The sequence below is a fragment of the Leiobunum rupestre genome, chromosome 7 (genome assembly GCF_980474605.1).
Source record: "Leiobunum rupestre chromosome 7, qqLeiRupe1.1.hap1, whole genome shotgun sequence".
Taxonomy (NCBI): domain Eukaryota; kingdom Metazoa; phylum Arthropoda; class Arachnida; order Opiliones; family Sclerosomatidae; genus Leiobunum; species Leiobunum rupestre.
In genome coordinates this window covers 52,541,185-52,564,897 of record NC_143390.1, presented here as the reverse complement: position 1 = coordinate 52,564,897, position 23,713 = coordinate 52,541,185, and the positions used below count along the sequence as shown (strand labels likewise).

The window sequence follows — 23,713 nt, the reverse complement described above, 5'->3', positions numbered from 1 at the left end:
ATTATTTTATAACGCCTATCAGTACAAGTTTGCGAATGTATTAAAAAATGATTTTATTCAATTTAAGTAAAGAAATTAAATAATTAGCTATTTAATATAGATAATAAGCGTTTCCGGTTAAATTGAGAGCTTCAACTTCAAAAGTTTACCAAATTCTTATACGAAGAGCTAATATTTCCTAAATCATACATAGAAAATATAATTTATTTACTAATGAAAGCTAGGCGAAAATTATGTTTTTCACTAATAAATAAGGAAGATTAAATATAAGCCGAAAAAAATTCATAACTTTTTAGGCTTACGGCTTAGAAAAGATGTAAATTTACGAACATTGATATAAACCTTTACATTGATAATAACTGTTAGATTTCCAGAATATAATTTCATTTTCCAAGAGGGTGTTTCAAAATTGGCCAAAGAGCAGAGTACTCGCTACAACAACGCGTCGCTCTACGGGGTTCTGGTGGACCTCTACCTTCTCGCCGACTCCGATTACTTGGTCTGCACACTCTCCTCAGGGGTCAGTCTCTTATGTCCTGCACTCTTGGTCTTCTTAACCCTTCTTGTGTATTTTATTCTAATCCGTGACATCTGTCATTAACTCGATAAAAGTTTGTTAGTACAAACTAACTAGGTCTTAAAACCTTCGCACTTAAAATTATATTAAAGCCCACAATTTTTAATACCAGCGGTAATAAAATCATGGTGCCGGCATTGAAACTCTCGAATATGTGTTTAGCAGCTGCGAAGGGTTTCCAATTTAACAAAGGCGTTGAGTATAGAAAATTGATTCAAAGCGCCTGAGAGTCTCCAAAGCCGTGAGCTGGCATTAATTCAATTTTTGAACCGGATTATTTATTGGAAAATTAGGGCCAAAACCCTTCAAACCCTTATGAGCGGGATGGTTCTGTTTTTTCGAAAGTCACAAACACCGAAATTGGTTAAGGTAATAATTTACTTAAAAAAATGGAAGTTACATTTATTTTCCCGAAATAGAGACGTAATTGAGGTATGATCAAATTAGTTTAAGCATTATAGTTTTCATTAATATGGGGTTATTTTTACCTCATTAAAATATATTTTGTAAAATTTAAAAAAATAAGAATTTAAAGTAGAAGGAAAGTGAGGTCGACACTCCGAACCCGGGTTCGGGTTTGGGTTCGGGATCGAAATCCGGGATTTAAGGGATGAAATGGGGGTAAAATCATCGAAAAGTCAATGTATTTAGGGTATTTCTCGCGACGATTTGTTTTCCCGTATATCAACATATTGTGTCCAGGCCAACTTGTTCATTTATCTACGCTTATCTCGAAAGATACTTGAACGTATATCTTATCATGTTTTATCGTACGGAATAAGTTGAAATGATGTAAAAATTGATAACCTAGGCGACGCGTGCGCAGATTACCCCGGGGGACGCGGTTAATTTGAATTGAAGTGTTTTGACGTCATGGAATATTCGTTGTTAAAGTAGAATGGAAATATTTTTAAACTTCATTTTAATATCATTGTAGTATGCTTGACACTTGAACCAATCTCACGAGTATTTCTTAAAACGAATATCTCGATCGCGTTTTATCGTACGAAATAAGTAGAAATTATGTAAGTTGTATGATTGATAACCTAGGCAGGAAGATAGCGCGCGCGTGCGCGGATTACCTGGGAGGCGCGGATTGCCCGGGCGCGCGGTTAATTTGAATTTAAAACATGGATTCCCTCTCCGAAATAATTCATGTACCCAAAATTGGACCGCAAGTTTTTTTTCTTTTAGGGGAATCTCTATGGGAGTTTAACATTACAATAAAGCTAATAGGTCCAGTTTGGGGTACTTTTGGTCCGAAATAGGGTACATAGGGCCGAAAATGGTGACTTTGGTCGTTTTAAGGGTACTTTTGTTCTATTTTGGTCAATTTTTGGGTACATCAGAAAAGCAGTTGGAAAAACGAAGAGCCTTATTTTTTTTTTCCCACCCATCTCCAAACTCCAAAAATGTATTGCTTTAATTTATTTATCGCTTCCCACTGGTTTAAGGGGTTTTCCCCCGAGTTCTTCGGTTTCCCCTTCCATAAAAACTTGTCTAGGTTAACGGTAATAGTTAGTGTAGGGAGCTGTTGGCTCGATCTCGTGGCATGCAGGGCTTGCCACCACCCTCCTACGCATTGTAACCCGGCCACCTGAATTAAGGGCTTCAAAAGTCGCATGATGACTTAGGCCTAAGGTGGTGCCTTGGGTATTAGCCTAGCTGATTATTATTATTATTATAGGTATAAAATAAGATAAAAACCACTTACCTATATTTTAATTACGGTAAATTAAAAATACTTAATTAGTGTACTAAGTTACGTTTAAAAGAACCTTTTGTAACAATTCCAATATGTAAATATAGGTATAAGGATTGAAAAAATACTTAAAGTGGTTTTACTGATAAACTCTAAAGGAATTTAACTTTAAAGGGTATCTTAGATTATTGTTTTTAATTTTATTCAAGTTGAAAACGTATTAAGAGTCCTTCAAAGTACTATAAAAGGATTTTATTTACGAACTTAATTCATATTTTCTTCAAACTTTCAATTCGCTTTTATTACTATTTAAATACGGTAAAATATAATTCTTATACACAAATATAGTCAGAAAGATACTATAAAACACTAAAATTAAAATTAAATTAAATTTGTGTGGATAAGATTTGTAAATATCATTTTGAAACTAATAACTTTCACGCTTTATTTAAGTCAAGCCAATAAAAACAATTACCTATATTTTAAATACGGTAAAATATAAATACATTTCCGATATGTAAATAGGTAGAATAACACTATGAAAAGTTCCTTTTTCTTCTTTTAATACGACAACACACAACTCTGATACGCAAATATATAAAGAAAATATAAAAAAAATTTACTCTACGTTCGATACGTTAAAATACATTTCCGATACACAAATATAGATAAAGAAATACTATAAAATGTAAAAAGGTAGAAAAATACTACACATTAACCATTATGAATTTAAGCTTACAACATCCTTCACGTATAGAGCATAACATATATGTTCAGAGTTAACTTGTTTCCTCGTTATCTTTATCGCATGTGTTTTAAATAGCGTATGGAATAAGTTAAGAATGTACTGAAATGGTGTATGTTTAAACCTCGTAGAATAAAGAGTAAAACATATGTTCAGAGTCGGCTTGATTACTAAAGCGAATAACACAGAGACGTTTCCGGTGTAGTCACGTAGGAAGAAAAATACTACAACACTCTCTATACTCTACATTCAACACGTTAAAATATACTTCCGAAATGCCAATATAGGTAGTAAAATACTACAAAATCTCTATACTTTACCTTCAATACGTTAAATTACATTCCAATATGTAAATATAGGAGGAAAAATACTACAAAAGCCTCTTTTCTTGGCGTTCAATATGTTAAAATAGATTTCTGAAATGCAAATGTAGGTAGTAAATACTACAAAATCTCTATACTCTACCTTCAATACGTTAAATTACATTCCAATATGTAAATATAGGTAGTAAATACTACAAAAGCCTCTTTTCTTGGCGTTCAATATGTTAAAATAGATTTCTGAAATGCAAATATAGGTAGTAAATACTACAAAAGCCTCTTTTCTTGGCGTTCAATATGTTAAAATAGATTTCTGAAATGCAAATATAGGTAGTAATTACTACAATTTAAAAAACGTTGGTAAAAAGAATATCATTTTAACTTATTTAATTGTGTTTTTTACCCAACGAAGCATTTATTTGAATAAAAGTGGTATTTATTTAAATAACCAATAGTTAAATAAAAATTGTTAAATGTTTAAATAATCGAAAGTGAACAAGCCTATTTTTTAAATAAAACAAACAGACTTTAGAGTTGATAAGATTTGTAAATATCATTTGAAACTAATAATTTTCACGCTTTATTTAAGTCAAGCAATTACATTTTTAAAAATGAAAGAAGTTAAACAATATAAAAATTTGTAAATATTGTAAATATTTTTAGGTAATAAAGAAATTAAGAAATGTTTTAATTAAAATATCTTTCATTTTCTACTACATTTTTAAAAATGAAAGAAGTTTAACAATATAATTATTCTAATATAATTTCAAAATCAGGTATTATTTAAAGTAATATATATATATATATATATATATTGGAATTGTTACAAAAGGTTCTTTTAAACGTAACTTAGTACATTAATTTATTTTGGAAGTTCAAAACGTATTAAGAGCCCTTCAGAGTACTATAAAAGGATTTCATTTACAAACTAAATTAATATTTTCTTCAAACTTTCAATTCGTTATAATTCGAATTTAAATGAAAACATCATGGATTATAGGTGCGTAATCTACTATTAGACCGAACGGATTAAAAAATACTTAAAGTAAGTGGTTTTACTGATAAACTAAAGGAATTTAACTTTAAAGGGTATCTTAGATTATTGTTTTTAATATTATTCAAATTCAAAACGTATAAAGAGTCCTTCAAAGTAATTTAAAAGAATTTTATTTACGAACTAAATCCATATTTTAGAAGTTAGTTTGTATGAAATACTTACTAATACCTGAAAAATGGACTTTAGAGGTGATAAGATTTGTAAATATCATTTGAAACTAATAATTTTCACGCTTTATTTAAGTCAAGCAATTACATTTTTAAAAATGAAAGAAGTTAAACAATATAAAAATTTGTAAATATTGTAAATATTTTTAGGTAATAAAGAAATTAAGAAATGTTTTAATTAAAATATCTTTCATTTTCTACTACATTTTTAAAAATGAAAGAAGTTTAACAATATAATTATTCTAATATAATTTCAAAATCAGGTATTATTTAAAGTACAAATGCATAATTTAGTGAAGCAATTCTTATTTAAATACTTTTATTTAATTAATTTGTGTATCTGAAATGTATTAATTGAAAAATAAGTGGGTTTTACTATTTATCACGGTTTTTTATATATATACATATATATTGGAATTGTTACAAAAGGTTCTTTTAAACGTAACTTAGTACATTAATTTATTTTGGAAGTTCAAAACGTATTAAGAGCCCGTCAGAGTACTATAAAAGGATTTCATTTACAAACTAAATTAATATTTTCTTCAAACTTTCAATTCGTTATAATTTGAATTTAAATGAAAACATCATGGATTATAGGTGCGTAATCTACTATTAGACCGAACTAATTAAAAAAAAAATACTTAAAGTAAGTGGTTTTACTGATAAACTCTAAAGGAATTTTGGAATTTTCTAGAATAGCAAAGTAAAACTAAAACGTAAACCAAGTTTAAAACGAAACTAATAACTGGGAGAAAGGTTGAAGTAAGTAATTTTTTTGATTTTTCGTTTTTTAATTTTTGAGTTCCCTATATTATTATAAACTAAATTAAATATAATTTATGAAAATTTGTGATAAAAGATCTGCTCCTTCGTGTTTTACATATATTTAAAAACTCGAGATTTTAATGAATTGTTTTCAAAGCATGAAAAATATAGCAGATCCTTTGATTTTAATTGTAGTTAGTAGTTACTTAAAAAAAAAGTCGCTAGCTGACTTGGAGCTGGTGTAGTTAAATTTTAAAAATGTGTATTTTAAATTTGTTTGTAAAAGTTTTTTTTGAAAAAGTTTAGTATTATAGTTTAAATTTATTAAATAAAATAAAATATAAATTATACATTTGGTTTAGTATTTTACTATTGCAAGTAAAATTAATAGTAATTTCAATTACTTTTTTAGTTTTTTTTTTGACAAATATGCAAACTATTTAGTTATTTTAAAAACAAATACGTCGAATTATTTGGTATTCGAAATACTATTGGTTAGTTTTTATATCTTTAATTTTATTTTTCAGAACAATTTCTCTTTGTCTAGCTTCTTCTAACTTTAATTTAGATGGCCTTAAAGCCAAGTATTTAACAAATTTTGTAACCAAGTAGATGGAGCTTTAAACAATTTTTCTGTCATGTAGTCAAGGAAATGTTCAAATATACGTGTATTTGGTCATTTTGATGGTCAAATAGCCCAGTATGGAACTGCGAGATGATAGTCAGACATTGAGACGCGGGTGGCGCCCGTGCCCCAGCGTCCGCGCCAGCCCCGTCGGTCAAAAAAAAAACTAAAAAAGTAATTGAAATTACTATTAATTTTACTTGCAATAGTAAAATACTAAACCAAATGTATAATTTATATTTTATTTTATTTAATAAATTTAAACTATAATACTAAACTTTTTCAAAAAAAACTTTTACAAACAAATTTAAAATACACATTTTTAAAATTTAACTACACCAGCTCCAAGTCAGCTAGCGACTTTTTTTTTAAGTAACTACTAACTACAATTAAAATCAAAGGATCTGCTATATTTTTCATGCTTTGAAAACAATTCATTAAAATCTCGAGTTTTTAAATATATGTAAAACACGAAGGAGCAGATCTTTTATCACAAATTTTCATAAATTATATTTAATTTAGTTTATAATAATATAGGGAACTCAAAAATTAAAAAACGAAAAATCAAAAAAATTACTTACTTCAACCTTTCTCCCAGTTATTAGTTTCGTTTTAAACTTGGTTTACGTTTTAGTTTTACTTTGCTATTCTAGAAAATTCCAAAATTCCTTTAGAGTTTATCAGTAAAACCACTTACTTTAAGTATTTTTTTTTTAATTAGTTCGGTCTAATAGTAGATTACGCACCTATAATCCATGATGTTTTCATTTAAATTCAAATTATAACGAATTGAAAGTTTGAAGAAAATATTAATTTAGTTTGTAAATGAAATCCTTTTATAGTACTCTGACGGGCTCTTAATACGTTTTGAACTTCCAAAATAAATTAATGTACTAAGTTACGTTTAAAAGAACCTTTTGTAACAATTCCAATATATATGTATATATATAAAAAACCGTGATAAATAGTAAAACCCACTTATTTTTCAATTAATACATTTCAGATACATAAATTAATTAAATAAAAGTATTTAAATAAGAATTGCTTCACTAAATTATGCATTTGTACTTTAAATAATACCTGATTTTGAAATTATATTAGAATAATTATATTGTTAAACTTCTTTCATTTTTAAAAATGTAGTAGAAAATGAAAGATATTTTAATTAAAACATTTCTTAATTTCTTTATTACCTAAAAATATTTACAATATTTACAAATTTTTATATTGTTTAACTTCTTTCATTTTTAAAAATGTAATTGCTTGACTTAAATAAAGCGTGAAAATTATTAGTTTCAAATGATATTTACAAATCTTATCACCTCTAAAGTCCATTTTTCAGGTATTAGTAAGTATTTCATACAAACTAACTTCTAAAATATGGATTTAGTTCGTAAATAAAATTCTTTTAAATTACTTTGAAGGACTCTTTATACGTTTTGAATTTGAATAATATTAAAAACAATAATCTAAGATACCCTTTAAAGTTAAATTCCTTTAGTTTATCAGTAAAACCACTTACTTTAAGTATTTTTTAATCCGTTCGGTCTAATAGTAGATTACGCACCTATAATCCATGATGTTTTCATTTAAATTCGAATTATAACGAATTGAAAGTTTGAAGAAAATATTAATTTAGTTTGTAAATGAAATCCTTTTATAGTACTCTGAAGGGCTCTTAATACGTTTTGAACTTCCAAAATAAATTAATGTACTAAGTTACGTTTAAAAGAACCTTTTGTAACAATTCCAATATATATATATATATATATATATTACTTTAAATAATACCTGATTTTGAAATTATATTAGAATAATTATATTGTTAAACTTCTTTCATTTTTAAAAATGTAGTAGAAAATGAAAGATATTTTAATTAAAACATTTCTTAATTTCTTTATTACCTAAAAATATTTACAATATTTACAAATTTTTATATTGTTTAACTTCTTTCATTTTTAAAAATGTAATTGCTTGACTTAAATAAAGCGTGAAAATTATTAGTTTCAAATGATATTTACAAATCTTATCAACTCTAAAGTCTGTTTGTTTTATTTAAAAAATAGGCTTGTTCACTTTCGATTATTTAAACATTTAACAATTTTTATTTAACTATTGGTTATTTAAATAAATACCACTTTTATTCAAATAAATGCTTCGTTGGGTAAAAAACACAATTAAATAAGTTAAAATGATATTCTTTTTACCAACGTTTTTTAAATTGTAGTAATTACTACCTATATTTGCATTTCAGAAATCTATTTTAACATATTGAACGCCAAGAAAAGAGGCTTTTGTAGTATTTACTACCTATATTTGCATTTCAGAAATCTATTTTAACATATTGAACGCCAAGAAAAGAGGCTTTTGTAGTATTTACTACCTATATTTACATATTGGAATGTAATTTAACGTATTGAAGGTAGAGTATAGAGATTTTGTAGTATTTACTACCTACATTTGCATTTCAGAAATCTATTTTAACATATTGAACGCCAAGAAAAGAGGCTTTTGTAGTATTTTTCCTCCTATATTTACATATTGGAATGTAATTTAACGTATTGAAGGTAAAGTATAGAGATTTTGTAGTATTTTACTACCTATATTGGCATTTCGGAAGTATATTTTAACGTGTTGAATGTAGAGTATAGAGAGTGTTGTAGTATTTTTCTTCCTACGTGACTACACCGGAAACGTCTCTGTGTTATTCGCTTTAGTAATCAAGCCGACTCTGAACATATGTTTTACTCTTTATTCTACGAGGTTTAAACATACACCATTTCAGTACATTCTTAACTTATTCCATACGCTATTTAAAACACATGCGATAAAGATAACGAGGAAACAAGTTAACTCTGAACATATATGTTATGCTCTATACGTGAAGGATGTTGTAAGCTTAAATTCATAATGGTTAATGTGTAGTATTTTTCTACCTTTTTACATTTTATAGTATTTCTTTATCTATATTTGTGTATCGGAAATGTATTTTAACGTATCGAACGTAGAGTAAATTTTTTTTATATTTTCTTTATATATTTGCGTATCAGAGTTGTGTGTTGTCGTATTAAAAGAAGAAAAAGGAACTTTTCATAGTGTTATTCTACCTATTTACATATCGGAAATGTATTTATATTTTACCGTATTTAAAATATAGGTAATTGTTTTTATTGGCTTGACTTAAATAAAGCGTGAAAGTTATTAGTTTCAAAATGATATTTACAAATCTTATCCACACAAATTTAATTTAATTTTAATTTTAGTGTTTTATAGTATCTTTCTGACTATATTTGTGTATAAGAATTATATTTTACCGTATTTAAATAGTAATAAAAGCGAATTGAAAGTTTGAAGAAAATATGAATTAAGTTCGTAAATAAAATCCTTTTATAGTACTTTGAAGGACTCTTAATACGTTTTCAACTTGAATAAAATTAAAAACAATAATCTAAGATACCCTTTAAAGTTAAATTCCTTTAGAGTTTATCAGTAAAACCACTTTAAGTATTTTTTCAATCCTTATACCTATATTTACATATTGGAATTGTTACAAAAGGTTCTTTTAAACGTAACTTAGTACACTAATTAAGTATTTTTAATTTACCGTAATTAAAATATAGGTAAGTGGTTTTTATCTTATTTTATACCTATAATAATAATAATAATCAGCTAGGCTAATACCCAAGGCACCACCTTAGGCCTAAGTCATCATGCGACTTTTGAAGCCCTTAATTCAGGTGGCCGGGTTACAATGCGTAGGAGGGTGGTGGCAAGCCCTGCATGCCACGAGATCGAGCCAACAACTAACTACACTAACTATTACCGTTAACCTAGACAAGTTTTTATGGAAGGGGAAACCGAAGAACTCGGGGGAAAACCCCTTAAACCAGTGGGAAGCGATAAATAAATTAAAGCAATACATTTTTGGAGTTTGGAGATGGGTGGGAAAAAAAAAATAAGGCTCTTCGTTTTTCCAACTGCTTTTCTGATGTACCCAAAAATGGACCAAAATAGAACAAAAGTACCCTTAAAACGACCAAAGTCACCATTTTCGGCCCTATGTACCCTATTTCGGACCAAAAGTACCCCAAACTGGACCTATTAGCTTTATTGTAATGTTAAACTCCCATAGAGATTCCCCTAAAAGAAAAAAAACTTGCGGTCCAATTTTGGGTACATGAATTATTTCGGAGAGGGAATCCATGTTTTAAATTCAAATTAACCGCGCGCCCGGGCAATCCGCGCCTCCCAGGTAATCCACGCCTCCCAGGTAATCCGCGCACGCGCGCGCTATCTTCCTGCCTAGGTTATCAATCATACAACTTACATAATTTCTACTTATTTCGTACGATAAAACGCGATCGAGATATTCGTTTTAAGAAATACTCGTGAGATTGGTTCAAGTGTCAAGCATACTACAATGATATTAAAATGAAGTTTAAAAATATTTCCATTCTACTTTAACAACGAATATTCCATGACGTCAAAACACTTCAATTCAAATTAACCGCGTCCCCCGGGGTAATCTGCGCACGCGTCGCCTAGGTTATCAATTTTTACATCATTTCAACTTATTCCGTACGATAAAACATGATAAGATATACGTTCAAGTATCTTTCGAGATAAGCGTAGATAAATGAACAAGTTGGCCTGGACACAATATGTTGATATACGGGAAAACAAATCGTCGCGAGAAATACCCTAAATACATTGACTTTTCGATGATTTTACCCCCATTTCATCCCTTAAATCCCGGATTTCGATCCCGAACCCAAACCCGAACCCGGGTTCGGAGTGTCGACCTCACTTTCCTTCTACTATTTAAAAATTGTGGGTCGAGCACAAATCGTAAATCACGCAATCCTAGCTGTATAACAGGGACCACTCTGTTCATTTACGAGCCCATACTACTAGCGCCAGAAATGGTTAGCGAATGGCTCGTGGAGAAGTAAGGGCTGTGTTCAGTAATTCCCGATTTAAGGGCATTAAATGTCGCTAGACGACTTTTTGAATAAACATCATTGGCATGTGGGACTTACGACAAACCACTAAGCCGTAATTATTTTTGTACTTACTTTGCATTTTTAAATGAAAAAGACTAGAACTATCAATCATTAGATTGTTTTAAACACTTAATTTAATGTTCACAACATTCGTCGTACGTGCTGACCTCACTATAACGTTGAGCAATAAAATACCTGCTCTTTGAGTCGATAACTTCGTTTAACAACTTTTACTCAGCGGTTAGTACGTGTTTGAGTACCTCCCAAGTATCGAAAGGTGGAGCGAATGAGTTACAGAGGCGGCTAAACACAAATTTCTGAAAATAATTTAAGAACTATTTCTTATCAGATAATAAGCAAAATAAGGTAAAACCACTTAATTTACGTTATAGAAAGATTTAATTAAAAAATCACAATACAAATATACATTTTAATTATGAATTTTGAATTTAAATTTATAATTACCTATATAAAATGCTTTTCACTTATTATAATTATAACTCTTGCTTATTGGAATTTTATGTAAAAAGTTTGGTTGACTGAATTAGAATTTATTTCATTATAAAGGGTTTCGGACGAATTTTGACAAAAGGTTTTTTCGCGAGGGGTCGACATTGGTACAAATCCCGTACACTCAATAAAAATATTTTAGAAATCTCCAAATCAACTGGAAAATATTGAAATCTGAGTGAAAATCAGTTACAAAATCTCGAAATCAGAATTTTAATACAGAAATCAACACAAAAATTGTTCCCTGAAATCCTTTAATAAGTTTCTGATTTCTGAAATAACTTTAGGACTCAAAATCCCATATCCAATATTTGCAAATGTCGGACCACTAGTAATTTTGAGACTGACGTTAATGTTTTTATAGTTAGGTCGTTTGGCATTTGAACTTTCAAATTACTTGAAATCTATGGCTGAAGATGATTCTCCGGAAGCGCTCATGTCCGCCAATGCCGAAGTTCTTCCGCGAGTGCATTCGTTGGACGTGCCCCACCATTACGCCTGGGCAGAGCCGCCGAGGAGAGTGGTCATCTACGACCACCTGAACGAAGGCGCCGGCCAGTTGGCAGCCGCTGTGGGCGACGTGCTGGAGCTCACTGACCCGTACGCCTTCGACAAGCACGCCATGAACGGGAAACTACAAAACGGCTTCAGTCAATGGAAAAATGTTCGCACTGCAGAAATCGGAACTATTCCCAACTTTAAAACGAAGATATTGTACGATGACTGAAATATTCATTGAAATATTGTCCTCGCTCTAGCATGGTTTATTTTACCGCGTGATGATTCAAAACCTTTTTTTTGGTGCGTGATGAAGTCATTAAAAGCGAAGAAAGATTTGGTTTCGAACTCCTATTAAAAGCGTTATTTATTAGATTTGTCCTATAAGGCTTAAAATCAAAACGCAAAAACTAATTAATTTGTTTGTCAATTAATGAATAATTATTAAAAATTCAACTTATTGTCAATTAAAAAATCTATTTTTAATATTCGGAAAATAAAACTGTTAATAAATATTAGTGGTTACTATTTAATTAATTAATATTACATGGGCGATGAATTGCGTTTTTATTTATTCAATTTTAGGCTAAATAATAGACCCGTTTCGATTTTTTTTAATTTTCTTCGAAGGTAATTTTTAAAATCATGTAACTCAACGGATAATAAACTCCTATTTTAATTCTGACGGGTAAACCAAAATGTTGGCTACCCCCTTTTTACCCCACTACTCAATGACTACTAAATTGAATTAAGAAAGGAGGCTCACTAGTAAGGCGGACTACTAAAAAAATATCCGTATGTCCAACACTGCATGCCACTTACGCGGGCAGAGTTTTCAGAAGTGTTCAACGTAATTAAAAACCATTGACAAGACGTAAACAATTAAATAAAATTCCTCTGCTAGCCATTCTGACTTTTGTCGGCGTGTTATTCTTCGGCAGCGCGTATAACTTTACCTAGGATACTAATACTTCCGTACCGAAGACACTTTTCTCCCCGGTACTCCATGTAAGGTAAAATTGGTTTGACTATCTCGATATTCAAAGATTACGACTTACGGAATCGTAATACCAAAGTACAGACCCGTCTCCTGAGCTCTTCGGTGAGATATCATCTGTTGCGACCAATTCATTGGCCGATCCCAACTGTGATCTTTAGTTCACGCACTTTCTATACTCTTTACTTATAATGCCTGAGTACAAAACATCGCTAGAAGATTTCTACTCATTTGGGTTTACACAAACCACCTCCGGTCTTCAAAATATCTAACAGAAATTGGAAAGCAGCATTTATTTTTCCAGTCTTAAAAACACAGTTGAAATAATTTAAACATGTTGTTTATAAAGCTCGCTTTCTAAAATCTAACACGTTGAAAGGATCCTTGGCTAAAATATCGTTAGTTATTAAAAACAACACATTAAGGTTTGACGCACCCTTTCTATTTTCAGGGGGCCTATTCTGTAAATATTCGAAATCAAATTTTCGATCGAAAACTAGATTTCGAACTTCGAGATCTCGGCGAATGGTATTCGGTAAAGATTTCGAATAAGCATAAATCAATGCAAATTGTCGAAGTCGATTTCGACATGGTATAGGGTATCGAAATCGAATTCCCATTCGATTTCTTACAGAATCGCCCCCCTGTTTCGAAACCGTCTCATAAAAAAATTAATGAATCTCAATGCGGACGCAGCGTTCTCGTACTGCCAAGTTTATTTTGCAATATCATTCGAAGCCTACGTCTTAAATCCTTTTTGTCTATGAAGTTGCCAATCCTGTCACTATTATTTATGTTATTCTTTCTATAAATTAAAGGAATCGTCTGCTAACGAAAAAAAGGATATTCTGACGTAGGAGCAGAAGACGTAGTAGCAGATTTATCGGAGAAAAAACGGAAATAATAAAGAAACAATACCTCCATCGCAGATTTAATCGTTGAGATCGAGCCTAGTGAAAACGTTTTTGACATGTCTCGTTCCGTTGTATTGTGATACTTTTGGCGAGCTAACGACAGAAATTTACATCAATCGCGAATGGGTAGTTTGAATTTCCACCATTGTGATTGGTCGAAAGGCGTCGTAGATTTAGTCGCGACATTTCGAGACTAGTCAAAAACGTTTTTAAGCGACACATTTGCACGAAAATGCGAACTAGTGCCGAATTCTTGACGTGACTCGTATTTTGGATGTGTATAAAAGTTTCGACTAGTCGAAAACTGTTGTATTGAGACTCTTTTGGCTAGGAATATAATAATGCGTACCTGGAACAGAAATTTGTATTCCCCCATCAGCCACTGACTCCCCGTTTTAGCTTCGGCAACGCGGGAACTATATAATTTCGGACATACGACGTTAGCGCCATCCTAAAAATAGAGGGAATATTTTGTCCCTACAAGTTTCGTCTGCTTTGCATTCAAGCTAAGTTATAACTATTTTTCTTTTTGCAACACGGATTTTCTACGAAGCTTTATTTCAGAGATAATTATTTAATTTGAAGCCAAACTAAATACATCTTTAAAGGGAATATAACCTCTCGTATTTCTGTCGCCCTCCGAGGGTTCCAATATCGTCCGCTGCCTCCCCATGGCTTTTCACACCTGCGGCGCTGATAATCGCTGATTGTGAAGGGAATACAGGAAATTGATGGGGTCTTCCATGTGCCGACTGCAAATACCGCAAAAAAATTAAAATATCTTTTCTATTATGGTATCAAGACCTTTAACAATCTACCTAACCATGTACAAAACACCGCAAATGTAAACAGTTTTAACAAGTTGGCAAGCCAAAATATACCTCTCCTCGGAAGAATGGTCCCTAGTGGTATTAATTTCTCGACACGACCCCCAAAGATTTCTCCGCAATTCAGAGTTATTTACGAAAAACGTATTCTCGGTTCAAACCCTGCCCGGTATAAAATTTTAATTTTAATTTAAATAATTGAGACGAAACAATCGAGTTTAATTTATTCAGAATATTATAAATTAAGTAGTTACAACAGCGAGTTAGACTTACTAAAACAATGCACAATTGAATTTAACCCTTTTTACAGTACATGTTTATCAGTTGAATATAATACTAAGCAAATTTTAATGAAAGAAATATCTACAGATGGTATTTGTATTTTTCTCGCTTACGAAATACTTGCCGCATCTTTAACGCTCATTTTATTTCAATGCTCGTAGACTTCCAGTTGACGTTGTGACACATACCGCATGAAAAAGACCAATGCCGTCCAATTTCCAATATCATATAATGACTCGCACACCCAGGAAATCATTGACTGCGTTAGAAATCGTAGATATCCAAATATCCACACCAAATATATTTACAAGAAGCAAAAACCTTACCATCAACAAAGCACAGAGAGCCACTTGACTAACCGCCAGCTCTTAAAGCAATAAACGTCAAATTATCGTCTATGAATTAACACAACTATATATAGGTCGTTAATAATACCCGTAAATAAATAAAAAAAAACTAACAAAGTGGACCACCCACAGGGTCTACCCTTTAACCCTCTTATCTCGGCTGACTGCGCTAAAACAAGATTTAACCTTTAAAATTTCATTCGTAAAAAAACCAGATTAGGCCTTCATAAATTCATTAATAAAAAAAGACTTTATTACCTATTATGCTTACGATGCGTGTCTTAATTTCAGTGAACCTAAGGAGCTATCGGTGGTTCTGTGGTACAGCGCTCGACTGCCAAGCCGAATGGTATGTGTTCGAAATCTGGGTGGCGCATTTGTTTTTAATCAATAGAGAAACGCTAAATTAGAATTTCTTCGATGCAATAATTTCAATTTCAATTCTATTTCAATTAAACCAAAATTTCGTACTCTATTAAATACGCTTCCGATAAAGCTGAAGGTCTAATTTTCAATAAGGCGTAACAAGTGTCGGTGGTTCTCTGGTAGAACGTCCGCCTGTCAATCAGGAGGTCTCGGGTTCAAATCCCGCCCGATGCGATCGCAAATTGATACTAAGACGAATACCGTGTACAACTGGTCGAAACCCTGCCATTGGACGTTGAGAGCTAGCATTACACTCAGCACTCGGTCCGTCCCAAAGTCATTAAGAAGAAGTTGGAGAGAAAACGCCCATATAATCACAACAGACTCAACATGCACAACCTACGCATAAATATTACAAAAACGTAATACACCAAACCGTCACGACGGTGAGCGAAAAAACACCATCCAAACCAAACCGCAAATGCATCCGTTAACGCTCACCGTCACACGGTGGTTTTGCCAACCCTTTGAGAAACTGCGTACGCAGTGATTACCCTTTGCACCGAAAATGCTATATAATGATATTGTACGGAAATCGGTTTTTGTAGTTATGGAAGTGTACATGTTTCCTTTTTTTTTTCTTTTGCTGCTGTTGTTTATTATTTTTCTTATTTATTTTAATTATTTCTTTTCTATTGGCTATTTTTTTTTGTTTTGTCTTTTCCCGATAAACCCTGCCTAAACTAGGCCTAAAAGTCTTATAAGACTTGGCCATACAAATTAACAATGTATAATAATAAGTTACATATACTAAAAAAGGATTTGATTTGATTTGATTTGAATTTTTCACTAAAATTTTAATTGGCAATAAAAATATCACAAATAAAATCACTTCTTTAGTAACAAATGTTTTGGTTTGTGCACTTTAGGAACGTTACTCTTGACTATTTTGGGTTGCTCTTTACATTTTTTTGCAAGATGACTGGCTTTTCATTTGTTTTCTTAATGCCGCGGCTTTGAGAGAAGACCTCTTGAGTTTCTGTACTTCTGATTTCAATTTGATTACAAATGCTTTGCCCATGCAGCTCATGATTACTTTTCATGTTTTTTTTCCATGTGTCTCTGGCAAGTTCGCATTGCGTTCCCTACAATGCAAACCAGGTATGCAGCAGGTTTTCATTGTTCAATATGTGCTGTACGAAGCAATCCAATCTATCCTTGTCAATAGGAGATACGCTTTCTTTCTTGAAAAATTTCGTTGCGGAGAGATGTAATTTTGATACCAATGAAAAAGCTTTAGGCTTTAAAGTTAGCAAACCTCCTTTATTCAAATCCTCCGTCCACTTTGAATAACCGTTTGCTTTTTCAGTGGCCTTTTTAATACAATGTTTGATAAACATTTTACATTTCACTCCGTAGATCAAGATCAACTGCCTCGCGATGTACCCTCCAATATGGTGTATCACCAGATGTTCTTTTTGAGAAGCCGGTTTCTCTCCTAAAAGTGGATTTTTTACGTGATTTTCTTCTGGTTTTTGTGCTGTATTGGATTCCAATTCAAATATTTTGGTTAGGGATTGGTTGAGAAATATCCTAATAAAGCATTGAGAAAACTGATATGTTTCAGAGTCTTTTACAAAAACAAATTACGGAAATTTTTTTAAAGTAAAGTCTAGATTGGGTAAAACTTGGATCTATTTGAAAGATCATGTTTAAATATACTCAAAAATATCAGTCGTAAAATTGTATCTTTCTTAATGATGATAAATTTATTTTTAAACGAGAGAAATTTACCTGCCAAGCAATCTGCCATTTTCTTTCGCGGTGACGTTTTAGGACTATAATCACGCGCTGTTCGCGCTATAACAGCCCACTGTTCTCTGCGCGCGCTTGCTCCGCGTGTGGTCTGCGGAGGGAAGGCGAAAGAAAATGGCAGCTCGCTTGGCGGGTAGATTTCAGTCGTTTAAAAATTAATTTCTCGTCATTAAAAAAAGATACAATTTTACGACTGATATTTTTGAGTATATTTAAACATTATCTTTCAAATAGACCCAAGTTTTACCGAACCTGGACTTCTCCTTTAACAAATAATCATTATGGCAACCTTTTAGTACCAGCTGCAATTTTCTTACATGTATATTGAAACACATTCCAATTGAATCGACGAAGGCTTCATTGCTCATTAGTTTATGAATGGCTATCGTGTAATCATTCCTATCTTTAATTTTAGCATCTTCAAAAATTTTAAGATACTCGTATACCTCATTAGATAAAATAATGCTTTCAGGAGGAATTTTTAATTGGTTTAAACAGACCTATATCGAAGAAATTGTTGTTAATTATTAATCCTTATTACAGCACTAAAACTTTCAAAGTTTAAAAACATTTACTTTAAATTCATGACTTAAATTCACAGCTATCACAGTTTCGAGATCTTTAGTGGCACTTTTAATTAATATTTCATTGTACTTTTGAAAAACAGAAAATTGCTTTGGCTCAGGCAAACACCCTGTAATTTTAAATTATTGCTATTGGAAACGTATTTATAATATTACATCATAAGTGGCATAATTAAATTTTAATTTTTAATAATTATTAAAATTAAAATTTACCTTTATTTTTGGAATAGTTACTGTAGTTGTGTTCTCTAAAGGCTCTAAATATATCCATTTTAACTAGATTTTAAAACCTGCACCTTGGACTTTTTAATAAATTCTTGCCTGCATGCATTCCCAACTATAAAAAAAATCTAAATTTATGTTCCTAACCAAGTCCCAAGAAACACTCCTGTTAAAGACCACCCTAGCAGACGAAATTTTGAACGCGGTATTCGCAACCTAGTGGCGATGAAGCCCAACTACGATCTCAAGGAAACAAATCCGTCATATAAGGACAGTTAAATATAAACGTGGAGTTTTCTTCATTAATATCATTGTTCAATCAATTAATGATATTAATAAATACTTTTCCAGTAAAAATCATCAGCATGGAAGAAAGTGGTGCAACTCAATACTTAAGGCTTGGATTAATAATATGTTACTGGATATAGCACTACAGCTTCCTCAAGGCATTCGCGGCCGTCTCTCAATCTTGAGAAAAAGTCGGCGGGTGCCGCGCGGCCGGGATGAATTTTAGTGTGACAAGCTCTTCGGCGCAGGCGCGAAATTTTGAAAATAACCGTTTAAAATTTCAGTCACTTACAATCTTCAACCTTGGATTAAGAATTTGGTAATGCGTTATTATTTCTTGCTTAGATGAAAGGATATTTGAATATTTTATTTATTTAAAATGGGAAGGGTTAAACACTGTGTATACCCAAAATGTAACAGTGATTCTAGATATAAACCCCATATGTTAGGAGTAACATTTGTTGCATTTCCTAAACCTAAGAGAATACATGAAATTTTTAAAAAATGGTTGAATTGGTTAAAGGAAGTAAGGTCTGACTTTAATCTGGATAATATATTAAAAAACGCGTATCTGTGTTCCAAGCATTTTGTTGGTGAAATTGGTCCATCAATTCAACATCCCGATCCTATTCACTGTGAAGTAAGTACCAAAGAAATAGTACCAATCTTTCAAACAATTGCTAATGTTGGTTATCTTGGGGTATGCTATCAATTTCCAGAACTACATCTACTGAATATGTTGAATTTCGTGAATCAGGGAAACAAATAGACATTTCATCAAAAAGACCAGGTAAGCTTCAAGAACAACATATTAATTTTGCATCTATTTCGCATGAATGTAGCGATGTAGAAATGTCTACCAATTCTTGTAGTGCCGCATCGACCAATATGGAACTTAGTCAATTTACTGATCAATCGTATACACAAGTTAGTTGGAATTTAAATATTTAAATCTATATTAGTTAAACTAATGACACGTATTCAATATAGGGTGTAAAATCAACTATGGAAAGCATCAATATAACTCAATCATTTTCTGAAAGAATGAAAGCTAGCGCATATAATGAAAATTCACCTATTACTGAAGGAAACGAAATGTATCCAACAAGTTCTGAAGAAATGGTAACAGTTTTCATTAAACCTCCTGAAGATGAAACTGAAACTCCAGTCGAAATTACCAATATCGTAATGCCTTCGTTTCGTATTGCTAACGGCTGTGAAGAGTACACAGAAAACATGAATGAAGACTATCACCACAAACTTTAGAAATGATTTTAATAGTGACAATTGGTTCAAAATACAAGATGAATCTAACTGGTTAGAATCAGGAGCCATGTATGATGCAATTTGTACCAGGCTAACAATAGAAAAAACTTGTGTATTCTGTTTGAAACTTCGAGGCTATGCTTTGAAAACTAAGTTGTTAAACGATAAAGTGAAAAATAAGAAATATAAATCTTTATCTAAAGAAGAACTTATTAAAATGATTAAAGCCTCAAAGTCAAAGGAAATGCTGACAAGAAGAAAGGTAAAACGTTTACAGAAAAAAAAATATTGACGTAGAAGGAAAACCACTTGAAGAAGGCGATAATTCCACGATTCTAGCTATTTTAGAAAAATCTCAACCCAACAAAGAAGATAATTCCTTCGCGTCACTGTTTCTCAGAACCCAATTGAAGATAATCAAGCAAACAGATAAACATGGCCGAAGATGGCACCCACTGGTTATCAAATGGTGCTTATACCAATTTCATAAATCCCCAAGCGCATACAGAAGTTTAGCTGATTCAAAAATCTTGAATCTGCCATCATATAGCCCTGTGTTCCGGCATACTTCTAAAGACAAGAAGACCTTGGGCTTTTCAGATGTTGTACTAAACCAAATGAAAGAAGATATCAAGCCAGAAACTCTGAAACCTTACCAACAATATTTTAGCATTCTCTTGGATGAAATTAAAGCCAAGGAGGAGTTAATTTAAAAAAAGACAACTGGGGATATTATAGGATATACACATCCAGGAATTCATACCTCAAACTTGGAATGGTTATCCGGCCGTATTCCCTATGGTAAGATCTTGGGGACCGTTTTCAATGACGTGTATGAAAAAAAAATCGCCCCCCTCGCACGCGTCTCCCCTCTTTAGGAGTTTTTACCCCGCGCAACCTCCCCGTTTTTACAACTAGTTTTTTGTTGTTCGACTGCCGGACATTTCGAAATTTAGGGTTTGAAACCCCACCATTGATAGCGACGGGTCAGCTCGCTCTCCCGACCTCTCCATGTGGAAGGATTAAGCCCGGCATTGTTAGCGCTGTCAAAATTGTCAGCAGTTACAATGCCCTTGAGAACCGCGAAGTCCGAATTACGAGGGGACCGTCGCTATCAATAGAGCGATAGCGAAGGGAAAACAAAAAGATGTTTGAACCCTTTTTCGACACAGGGGGATGAAATTATCTGAAACTAGGATTATAATACCATTGAAAATCGTATGAGAAAACACGTATGCTCTGACGTCAAAATGATGGAAAAAAACGGTCCCCTAGATAGAGACGGAAATCGGGCGAGATAACCATTCCAAGTTCGATGTATGAATTCCTGACACAACTTAACGACGCAAAGAATAACATCAATGGTATTGATTCAGAAAAATATTCAGAGAAAAGAGTGGCAACACATGTTTTGATGCTAATGTTAAGGGGCACTACAACCCATGTTAAATACCCATTTGCACATTTTACAACGAACAGCCTGACAGGAGATGATCTAAATTCCATAATTTGGGAAGCAGTAGAAAAGTTGGAATCTCTTGGCTTCAAAATTATACTTATAATTGGAGACAGAGCAGCAACAAACCGCAAGTTCGTCAACATGAACATGGATTCTACAAATAAAATTCACCACTTCTGTAGCAATCCTTACAGCTTGGATGAGGAAAGGTCTATTTTCTTCACGTTTGAGCCACCGCATTTACTAAAAACCACATAAAACTGTCTGCATGCCAGCCGAGAGGTTTGCAAAACGCGGCTAATGTTTAAAAATGGTCAAAACCTTACCTGGTACCCTGTAAGCGAGCTATACAGGCGAGAAATGCTAAATCCTGGAAATTTAAGAAAGGCTCATAAGCTGACAATAGATCATATATTTCTAAATTCATACAGCAAGATGAAAGTTCGCTTTGCTACTAAAGTGCTCAGCTTGTCTGTTGCAAATGCTATAAATGCAGAATTTGGTAAAGACAGTGAACAATATAGTGAAACTGTGAAATTCATAAAAATATTTGATAAATGTGTCGATATTTTCAATACAACAAACTTCAACGAGGCTTTCCATAAGAGGAAGCAAAACAAAAGACCGTTTTGTACACTTAATGATAGTCATCTAAAGGTAAAATTGATAAATTAAAAACAAAAAATATTTGTTGTAATCACCTATTTCTATATTAACTGTTTCAGTGGCTTGAAAGTGACTTTTTAGGATGCTTACACGAATGGGAGCGGGATGTAGATCAACGTCCCGGAAATTTTGAACCAGAAGAAAGAAAAAAATGCTTTTGTCACAAGAAACTCTTTCTGGATTAAGGCAAACCAGTACGTATTTTTCTCAGTGCTTATATAAAAATTTGTCAATCAAAATATTTTTTTACAGCCCTAGCCATGATAGGAATGATTAAATTCCTTTTCAGTAAAAATGCGAAATTCATACTCACTGCCAATTTCAACCAAGACCCTCTAGAACTAGAGATTTCAAGTCAACGGGGAGCTTATGGTTCTAACGAAAACCCTACGGTGGACACTATTGGAAATAACCGAGAAACGCTATGGATGTTGAAGAATTATAAAATCCCGTGTCATAGCATTCTAGGAAACACATCAGTAGGTTCTGAGGAAGGACTCTTGGAATAAATCAATATTAAACGTATACTCTAAACTTAATTATTTATTGAATGTGCTTGATAATTGTTGTAGCTGTTTTCGTTGACGATCTTTCGAATTGGCTTTGGATTGATTGCTTTTTAAGCGAGCTTTTGTTTTGAAGTTATCCTTTAACTTCTTCAAATGACCATTTGCAATAATGTTTGTGAAAATTTAAACACAATCGCTAAGCATGAGCATTTGCTGTTTTTCTGTACTATCAAATTGAAAAAAAGACCTCCACTTAGTTAATAATGCGTTGTTGTTTAAGATTTCATCTCTTGACTTGGCAACTCTGCATTGGATTTCAATTTTCCCATAATATTTCCCTATTACTTCGTACATTTCTTGAATAAAAATGAAAATGGTAAAAAACGTCAAGTAAAAAAATACCTCGATGTGGTTCCATATCAGGTTTTAAGTAGCACTGTGAAAAATAAAATTTAGGTAGTCGAGAGTATAGTTCAAGGCACGTGTATATCAATGTTCAGAGCTGTATACCAATTTCGAACAATTCGGGTATATTTTGTAACCATGCGCTCTCACTATATTGGTGGAAACGTTGCAGCTTCGATGGGATTCGGTTAATTAAAAGCCAATGAATGGTAACGGAAAAGCACTTGTCAAAAAACGTTTGATATGTCCAAAAGCGTTGCTTGTGGCACTTTTGGCGTTCCATAGGCGGCTACGTACCAAGTGAAGAGTACACATAAATCCCTTGCGGGTTGTGTGTAGAAATCGGTCGTATACATATGTGGGTGGACTATGGCTATCGATTTTAGCGGGTTGGGGAGGAGTATTTTTATTGATGGGTCAGCTGAGTATTTTATAACGGGTTTTTGAATTTTGTTATTTATAACTTGTTCCAACTTCAAAATTTGCCAAGGGGTTAAGCCTTTCTAAAAAGTCGCTTGGTGACTTAGGCCCTTGGGTATTAGCCTAGCTGATTTATTATTAATTGTCGGAATGCTTCTAAAATTATAACGGTGATGAAACGTTTGAGTCTTTGATAGGTTACCTATAATTCTTACGAACATTCGTCCCCTTTTTAGCCGCTGAAAACAAATTTTGAACAAGTAATGGTATGGTTGTATGTACAATTCTTTTTTATATATTTTTTTCAATTATGTGTCCCCCCCCCCCCCTCCCGAAGCAAAATCCAGGCTACTCCAATGAATTAAAGCGTATTCAAA

The 23,713-nt window shown here is 32.4% G+C and overlaps 1 protein-coding gene across 1 annotated transcript in view; it reads left to right on the top strand.

The window, feature by feature from the left end:
* The window catches only part of LOC149937221 (alpha-(1,6)-fucosyltransferase-like), a 29,303-nt gene extending 16,963 nt beyond the window's left edge, over positions 1-12,340 (top strand). The window contains exons 10-11 of the mRNA XM_090154123.1: positions 367-520; positions 11,836-12,340. Of these exons, the coding sequence (XP_090010249.1) occupies positions 367-520; positions 11,836-12,198 (517 nt within the window). The 3' untranslated portion in view covers positions 12,199-12,340. The remainder of the gene's footprint in view (positions 1-366; positions 521-11,835) is intronic.
* The last annotated feature ends 11,373 nt before the right edge of the window (positions 12,341-23,713 follow it).